This window comes from Lactuca sativa, chromosome 9 (assembly GCF_002870075.4).
Source record: "Lactuca sativa cultivar Salinas chromosome 9, Lsat_Salinas_v11, whole genome shotgun sequence".
In the NCBI taxonomy this organism is placed as follows: Eukaryota; Viridiplantae; Streptophyta; class Magnoliopsida; order Asterales; family Asteraceae; genus Lactuca; species Lactuca sativa.
The window spans coordinates 10,709,344-10,718,158 of NC_056631.2; the positions used below are offsets into that span (position 1 = coordinate 10,709,344).

The window sequence follows — 8,815 nt, forward strand, 5'->3', positions numbered from 1 at the left end:
TATAAATTGATTCTTAATTCATTAACTCGTTAATTTTTCTATAGCGATCGTCTTCTTTAAATTCACATCCCATGTTTCAGGTAGTACTCAAATCGTTCCCAGTCATTAATCAAATTGTTCTAGGTACTAATTAGTTTGTGTAGTGTATAATTGATGAAAATAAACAAATTAAAGTGTGTGCACTTATGCGATGTGACAGGTAATATGATAACATAAGCCATGATTCATTTATTATGCTAAAATCCCAATAAATTTCTTTATAGAAAAGAAAAACGAAAGATCAATGATGTATATTGCAAGTATTAGGAAAATAATAGGAATTATTCTGTTTTTCTCTTCTTTAATTGTATAAAGCACATATTAAATTATGAAGAGTACATACCGGAAGAAAATAATTTTTATTTGCACCATACTAAATTATACTATGTTTGACAGCTTTACCGTTTTATATTTCTAGTTATAATTTTTTTTTTAAAAAAATCTCAATTCTTGTGTTTATATGACCTACAGGTCATTCACTATGAACACAGACATTCGACTAGCAGATGACACTACTGAAATACATATGGTTGAAGAAATTGATGCAAATAGTTATTTTGAATCAACCTTAGAGTGTGAGAAAATAATTGATGTCAATGTAAATCTTGGTCATGATGGAGATGAAAGTATCATGGGAAAGGTTTTTAATACACCTCATGATGCCTATACGTTTTATAATCAATATGCTTTTTTACATGGATTTGGTATACGAATTCATTGGGACTATAAAAATAAGACGACAAATGAGGCTTACCGTAAGATGTACGTTTGCAATAAAGAAGGGTTTAAAAGATCGAAGACTAATAGTTCATGTGTGGGTGCAAAGAAACAACGTAGAGATTTGAGGACCGGATGTCAAGCAATGCTTCGAATTTCAAAAGGAAAAGATGGGCTATGGTTTGTGGACATGTTTAACGATACCCACAATCATGAGTTGAGCACTACACCTACAAAAGTAACGAAGCATCGTTCTCATGGGAAGTTACATCGTTCATTGGCATGTAAATCTCTTATGATAGAACTTGGTCAATCGGGGTTAAAGCCTTCTCAAATTAAAAAAGCTGTTAATGCAATGAAAACTCCACAGGACATTGATGTTACTTCAAAGCAATGTGTGGATGTCTTATCTGAGCAACGAAGACAATACAAAGGTAAGGAGTTTTATGGGCTTATCAAACATTTTCAAGATAAAGCATTAGTAGATGTTAACCAGTATTTTGTTGTGGATTTATTTGAGGATGAGTCACCTCGAAATATTTTTTGGGCCGATGGAAGATCAAGGGATGCGTATACTAAATTCGGAGATGTTGTTGTGTTTGATGTTACATACATGACGAACAAATTTAAGATGCCATTTTCTCCATTTGTTGGGGTGAACCATCATGGTCAAACCATATTGTTTGGTGGTGCATTGCTAGAAAATGAAAAAGAAGAAACTTTTCGATGGTTATTTGAGCATTTTTAAAGTGCATGTTCAACAAGCACCCATATGCAATGATAACCGATCAAGATAAGGCTATAGGTAATGCAATAAAAAAGTGTTTCCAAACACTCGACATCGCTACTGTGCATGGCATATTAAGAAGCATGAGCTTGAACATCTTCGACCGCTGGTAGCCCATTATAGTGATTTTAAGGAGTCTTATACACGATGGGTAAAAAGTGATACAATTGAAGAATTTGAAAAGGATTGGGAAGTTATGTGTAGTAAGTATCACCTTGAAAATTATTGTTGGATCACCAATATGTATAACCAATGAAAACATTGGGTTAAAGCCTACTTGAAGGATGTTTTTTTTGCTGGAATGACAACTAGTGGACGAAGTGAGAGCATTCATTCCTTTTTTGATGGATTTGTTAATTCCAAGACTATGTTGAACGAGTTTGTAGTTCAATATGATAAAGCAGTTGAATCTCGAAGATCCGTTGAAGAAGATGAAGACTTTAAGACAATGAACTCGAAGCCAATTCTATCTTCTATTCATCCAATTGAAGCAAAAGCAGGTGAATGTTATACCAGAAATATTTTTGAGATTTTTAAAAAAGAATGGATAGAAGCTACGCAAAATTTAACTCATGAGACATTAAACAAATGTACAGAATAAATCAAATATAGGGTTGGCCAAGTGAATATTGATAAAGCGCATTGGAGATTTGTTAGCTATCGTTTCACGAATCAAGTGGATGTCAGATGTTCGTGTGCTAAATTTGAAACATATGGCATATTATGCAAACATAGTTTATATGTGATTAAGAAGAGGAATGTTCAAACTCTTCCTGATCATTATATTTTACCTAGGTGGACGCTTGATGTTAGGTTTAGGGTGGGTGCTCGTTGCGTTGGAATGGATGATATCAATACTGAAAATGAAGTTAGTGCCTTAACCCTATGGTATGTTCGTGCAAATTGTACCAAAGCAATCGAACTTGCAAAGGACTCCCCTTCAAAGATAAAAAAAAATTCAACAATTTAGTGGTAAAGTTTTTAGAAGATGAAATTATTCAGAAAAAGCCAAATGGACCTCAAAATGCATCTCAAGATTCTTGTATAGGAATTTCCCAAGTAGACATGATGCCTCATATATCTATTCGGGATCCTGTTGTTCTTACTAATACGAAAGGGCGTCCTAAAAATGCAAACAGGATTAAGTCTTCTTTGGAGGTGGCAAAGAAAAAGAGAACTTGTTCTCACTGCAAGGGATTAGGTCATTATGCCACTGGTTGTCCAAGAAAAAAGGTAATTTGTGTTTTTTTTTTCTCTAATGCTTCATGATTTTTCTAATCTAATTCTCAACTTTTTTTTATTGTATCAGGAAGAGGAGGCTTTACAAGACAAACAATGAAGCTATTTTTTGAAGTTATTTTAGGGTTGGAAAAGAATAAAAAAACTAGCTGCTAAATTATTATTTTTTATCATTTGATTTATGCCAGACTTATACCATTGCTGATGAAGTGGTTATTTGAGATTTGAGTTCCCATAATAAAATAATGAAAATGATATTTGATGCTTGAGTTTTCTCAAATCGCAATGCAAATTATATTTAAGACTTGGAGGTGTATTATTATTTGAATTAGTGATTTGCCATTGTGGATTCTCATTTCAAACTGTTTTTTACTATTTAATAATGTTATCATATTTGTGTAAAAACATCCAATCACCTTCTTTGATTTTTTTTTTGTTATGAAATATTGTATGCACCGACTGTATCTTCACTATATAATGCACTAACAAAACAAAGTAGAAGTACAATGCTATAATAGACAGTATGATGTTGTAATAAGGGAAAAAATAGAAATCGATGCTTTAATATAGTCGTTATCAATTTAACAAACAAAATATTGGAAGAGTATACAATATATCTTGTGTTTACAAAAAATTATAAGAATATTTTTTTCTTGACATAAAGGCTAATAACAACATTTGCAATCAGATGCATCATCTCAAGTAAATTGTCATTCGCAATCGGATGCGGCGAATAAAGATGGAGGGCAATCCATAACAAAATCATGGACGATCCTTTAATAAAAATCGGTTGCATAAATTGCAATATATACTATTATACATGGTAGCTTTGTTGTTGGTTTGTGAAGTAAGCCATGGTAGATGTATCCACGTTGATCTGTGAACACAAAACCAAAAAGAAAGACTTAAAGAGGTTTTAAAGTAAACATGATGCAACAACCAACATGAAATCAGCAAATTTGCAAAGGTTACAATATGGGTTTAATAATTTTGATGCTCTTGCTGACAATAATCCACTAAGTAAACATAAACTTTAGACCAACTTGGTCAAATATTTTTTTTCGCAAATCAATATCAAATTGTTACTTATAAAGTCAAATGTGTGTATGCAAATCAATACAAATTCACGACTTAAGCTTTCAACAATAAACATAACGATATCATAAAAAACAATAATTTGGGTATTTTTCTCCAACTACGTTTCACTATACATCTCATGTGAACTGATATACATCAAACTGAACCAAATAATCAGACATAAGTCAATTTGGAAATCGATCATACTAAACCTCAAACCCCAAAAATTGGTAAAAGGCAAATTAAGAAAAACCCAACAAGATTAAATTGAATAAATTGACCTGAAATTCCACTGTGTTCAACCAATAACAACTTATAATAAACATATTAAGAATACCCACAAACCAAATAACCTAAATACGTAGTGAGTAGTAGTTCAATTAGTGGAAAATAACACAAAATTAACGAATTCAAAACACTGAGTACGTCTGTGTATTGTATTACAATGCTAGAGTTCGATGGAGAAATTGAATTTAGGATACAAAATAAGCATATTTCAGTTTTGATTGTCTTCAATCTTCAAAACGTGTCTGGTCGTATTTGACTCTTTGGAAAGAAGGGTTCTAGAGAAATTTTGTCTAATTGATTTTTTTTGGCCTTGGACAGTCTTGGGGCCAAACAATAAGGAAGAAGGAAGTAGGAAGTAGGGAGAATGACATCGACGAACAATCTGGGAGGGGTAAATGGAAAAGTCTGGAAAAATATTACATGCGAATTTGAGGAGGAAAAATCAGAGGAAAACCGTTCATCTATTTTATAGGAAAACGACAACGTTTTAAAGGTTCTGTACCTAAATTTGGCTACATAACAGCCATATATTCCTATATATATATATATATATATATATATATATATATATATATATATATATATATATATATATATATATATATATATATATATATATATATATATATATATATATATATATATATTGAAATTAAAAAAAAACTGTTGATTGGGGACAAAATAATGAAAGAGACATTAAGATTTAGTGGATACGTAGCAAGTACGTGTTACGAGGTGAAGATCCCCTCGTACCTCCCTCCACCGAGCAAAACACTATCCATATTTGCATCTGTAAGGCCAAGGCATTTACTTACACATACAATGCAAATGCAAAAATGCAAATGCAAATGCGTTCACGTGGTTCCCCTCTGCCGCCTGCTATTATTATTATATATATTCTTGGTCAGTTGGTCCCACAGATATGATCATCCATTAATTATTACCATCCAAAATTTACTCTCATTAAAAAGAATGTTATGAAACGTAAACCACCACTGTCCCTAACCAGGAACATCCTTTCACCATCATAATAATTAATAACTACCCTTGTTAAAATAAATATGAAATTATTTATGTACAACAAGTCTTGGGATTTGTAGATAGACTTTGTTGTTTCATTGAAGAGAGTGAGGGAGAATCCCAAGAGAAAGGTGTGCCTGTTTCTTTGATAACTATTAAAATAAATGTCATCCTTAAAGAAGATCACAGGATGCTGCTTACCTTTTCCCTTACTTGTGCTTTTTTTTTTATAAGTCTCAAGCTTTAAAACCAGAAAGAGAACATCAAGAAAGAAAGGGTCCTCTATCTATCAGAGCATCAGGTGGATAATAACTTTAAAAAAAAAAACAAAAGCTGTATCAGAAGATTACATCACAGAGATACAAACATGCAGCACCAACTCATGCACCAGATGCAGCACCGCCCCACACCCACACCCACAGGTGCCTTCAACACCACCACTATTACTACTGATCATATCCAACAGGTCTCTGTCTCTCTCTCTCATAAGTTACACTAGTGGCTACTTTTTAACTTAATGGCTGTTTTTAAATTGATTTGTGCAGTATTTGGATGAAAACAAGGCACTGATCTTGAACATTCTGGAAAATCAGAGTACAGGAAAGTTCAGTGAATGTGCAGAGTGAGTCTACTTTTATTTTTATTTTTTTTAAATTGTATTCTTCCTCCAATATTATATGGACATAAATATGCTCTTTTTATCCAGAAACCAAACAAGGCTACAGCACAATCTCATGTATTTGGCTGCAATAGCCGACTGTCAACCAAAGTCATCTTCTACTCAACTCCAGGTTATATACCATGCAACATACTGTTTCTTTTTAATTTTGTGTTGATGATACGTATAATAAGATGCTAAAGATGGTATGCAGCAACAGCAATTGCAACAGATGGTCCCCAATTCCCATATGTTGACTCAATCACACACAGTGTTCCCTCAGCAACCACCCTTTACAATGATACAGCAGCAGCAGCAACACGTGTTGCAGAGCCAGCTTGGCATTCAGGCCCCACGAAGCGGAAGTGGGACCAGCATGGAAGGTCAAGGATGTGGAGTTTTTCCTGATTTCAGCTTTGGGGAAGTAGCCTCCTCACATGGAGTTAGAACAGCAACCTTTTTAACAGCTAAAGATAACAGAGGCATAGCTGGTAGTGCTTCTAGTCATGATACTCATGAACATGAAGGTTCACACGACTTTCCACAAAAGAAAGGAAAATTAACCACAACAACTTAACGCTAGCTGTCTCCCAAGTAAGAGACAGAGTTCAATGAGTTTTGACCCTGAGTTGACTTCTTTTTTTAGATGTGCTACTTTGTACTAGCTCTACCTGGTTTATGTTGTAATAAGATAAGATGGTTTACAAGAATGTGAATTCAGATAAATACTGTTCTATGAGTGTCGCCATTAATGGTTTGTTTTAGGAAAAAGAAATTAGTCAAGAACTTGAATAATTAATTTACTTTTCTTAAATCTTAAATCTTAAATCTTATGTATATACACACAAGATGATAACATGAAGCAAACATACATTTTCTTTATGATTGATTCGACAACACAACATGCTGTACAATGGTACAAGTAGTGATACAACAACAAAACTTATATTGTAGTAAACGGAAATACATACATACATACACTAGGGCCATCAAAGATATGAATGGAGTGATGGAGTCTAGTTAGAGTCGAATAGTGCACATAACTGCAGTTTTGAAATCTAAAGGTTGTTGAAATGGTGGTTTGGTGATTAGGGTTCTCCATGTCTTCTTCTGAGGGTGGTATATTTGGAGGAATATAGATGCTGACCTTTTATTGCGTCTCAACCTTCGGTTCTCTGCTGAATCAGCTCCATTGTAAAGGACCATAACATGCAGCTCACTGTTTAGAGCAGTGAACCCCATTGATGACTCATCTGCTGCTCTTTTTGGCACACTGGTTTCCTTCCACCAGTGGTTTGAAGCCATGTCATACCTGTAACCATGTTGGAATTATGCAAATGAGATTCCAGATGACTTGAAAATTTGAAATCACAAAATTAGGGTTGAAGGTGTGAATGGGTAGGTACAAGATACCTGAATATATCATTCTTGTCGAGCATGAAAATTCCAGGAGAACCTCCATTGATATCCTCAACAATTGCAATTCTTCCAAGCTGCCTCCTCTCTCCTTCTTCCCACATATCCCCAAGCTCTCTCCACTTCCCAACCCCACCATTTTTCAACTGCATCACCACTGCATCCCTGTAATACTCGTCTACAGGAAAAACACCCAGAATTGTCCTTGACTCGCCATACCCACCCATAACCCAAAATTCCTTCTCTTCATCCACATTCCCCACCATAAACCCAACACAGCCTGCTCGAAACCTGGGCAATCCATCCAATGCCACCCATTCATTCCTCCTAATGTCATACATCTCCACAGAGCTCATCCTGCTTCCCGCAGCACCAAACATGGTGTGCCTGGACCCACCGCCAGCCACAAGAATCCGGTCAGTATTAGGGATTGCCGCACAGGCAAAGCTCCCACGAGGTGAAAGCATGGGAGGAAGAGAATCCCAACTTTGTGTCACAAAATCATATCGGAAAGCCGCAGAAGAAGGGGATGGGCGATCCAGCGGGAATGATCGGGTATCAAATAGGGACCCACCAAGTACATACAGGCGAGAATCATGAGAAACAGATGTGAAATTACAGAGACCATATACGTGAGGATTACATGGCATCGGAGGAAGATAACACCAGGCGAGATTTTGGGGGTCGAATAGGTAAGGCGAAGAAATGGAAGGGTCTTGAGGGAAGATACAGAGGATGTGAGAGCGTTTTAAGAGAGGGATGTGTTTATGGCGGATTGAGCGTAGGGTTCTCGATGAGAAAAACTGTTTCCATGATTTACAAATGGATTTGAGTCGCCCGTGATGAGAGAACGGAAGAAAAGCAAGAATCAAGGTTGCTAAATCGTCCGGGAGTCCTGGAATTAGGGTTAGGGTTGGATTTTGTGTATGAAATTCTGCACCGCTAGTGAATGAATAAGATGTCAATGGAGGAGGCATTGTCTATGAAAATATCCACGATGTACATCGATTATTAACAGTAAAGAATTCAGAAATATAATCGAATGTCTGGACAAAGGTGTATCTACGGGTGAAAGAAATTAACCTTCGGACAGGGGAATCGAACCTAGAAATGCAACCTTAACAAATACGAAAGGCAATTTGCATACGTGCATAAAGAGGGTCGGCCGGCGGTGGCTGACGGGAGGCGGTGGCGTAAATCTTGGCCAATACAAAGGTCAGCGGCTGCTATGGATTGATTGGGTACTAAAATTCGTTGGAATAAGTTTCTGGATATATTACGCCGTTTGGTACTTCATGACGTTGACGCCTTTGCTTCTGGCGAGTTTTCAAACGGTTCATTTTCAATCTAATTACGGGACGATTTTTTTTTAAAAATAAAAATAAAATTTTCTAATAAAAGAATAAATGGAACGAAAGGTTTTGAAGAGTTTTATAAAGGGCTGATCACAAAAATATGATAGTAAGATCATCCTTCAAAAATTGAAACTTCCTTAAGCAATTTCGTGATTTTTATAAATTACGAAATTGCTTTATGGTTGTTCTTCACTAAAATGAACTACAAATTTTCTTTTC

At 35.3% G+C, this 8,815-nt stretch overlaps 3 protein-coding genes across 4 annotated transcripts; 2 read left to right on the forward strand and 1 right to left on the reverse strand.

Moving 5' to 3' along the window:
- Window positions 1-520: 520 nt before the first annotated feature.
- On the forward strand, window positions 521-1,504 carry LOC111881287 (protein FAR1-RELATED SEQUENCE 7-like). The gene has a single exon (XM_023877706.2). It carries the CDS (start codon window positions 521-523, stop codon window positions 1,502-1,504), a length of 984 nt encoding a protein of 327 aa, XP_023733474.2.
- A 3,781-nt stretch (window positions 1,505-5,285) lies between these two features.
- On the forward strand, window positions 5,286-6,559 carry LOC111881201 (GRF1-interacting factor 1). 2 transcript variants are annotated; one of them, XM_023877604.3, is made up of 4 exons: window positions 5,286-5,633; window positions 5,713-5,789; window positions 5,874-5,958; window positions 6,046-6,559. In XM_023877604.3, the coding sequence occupies exons 1-4, from the start codon at window positions 5,535-5,537 to the stop codon at window positions 6,400-6,402; spliced, it is 618 nt and encodes a 205-aa protein (XP_023733372.1). In that variant the 5' UTR covers window positions 5,286-5,534; the 3' UTR covers window positions 6,403-6,559. The 2 variants fall into 2 exon arrangements, with proteins under 2 accessions (XP_023733372.1, XP_023733371.1); XM_023877603.3 differs by having other exon boundaries at window positions 5,292-5,633; window positions 6,040-6,559.
- A 119-nt stretch (window positions 6,560-6,678) lies between these two features.
- LOC111881200 (F-box/kelch-repeat protein OR23) lies at window positions 6,679-8,521 on the reverse strand. Its single transcript, XM_023877602.3, has 2 exons — window positions 7,239-8,521; window positions 6,679-7,137 (listed from the first exon to the last, which is right to left on the reverse strand). The coding sequence occupies exons 1-2, from the start codon at window positions 8,216-8,218 to the stop codon at window positions 6,846-6,848; spliced, it is 1,272 nt and encodes a 423-aa protein (XP_023733370.1). The 5' UTR covers window positions 8,219-8,521; the 3' UTR covers window positions 6,679-6,845.
- Window positions 8,522-8,815: the final 294 nt, after the last annotated feature.

Coding starts and splice junctions, on each gene's coding strand:
- LOC111881287 (XM_023877706.2), top strand. CDS start 521: ATGAACACAGACATTCGACTAGCAGATGACACTACTGAAATACATATG.
- LOC111881200 (XM_023877602.3), bottom strand. CDS start 8,218: ATGCCTCCTCCATTGACATCTTATTCATTCACTAGCGGTGCAGAATTT. Junction 7,138..7,238: donor GACAAGAATGATATATTCAG/GTATCTTGTACC, acceptor ACATGGTTACAG/GTATGACATGGCTTCAAACC.
- LOC111881201 (XM_023877603.3), top strand. CDS start 5,535: ATGCAGCACCAACTCATGCACCAGATGCAGCACCGCCCCACACCCACA. Junction 5,790..5,873: donor AAGTTCAGTGAATGTGCAGA/GTGAGTCTACTT, acceptor CTTTTTATCCAG/AAACCAAACAAGGCTACAGC. Junction 5,959..6,039: donor CATCTTCTACTCAACTCCAG/GTTATATACCAT, acceptor GATGGTATGCAG/CAACAGCAATTGCAACAGAT.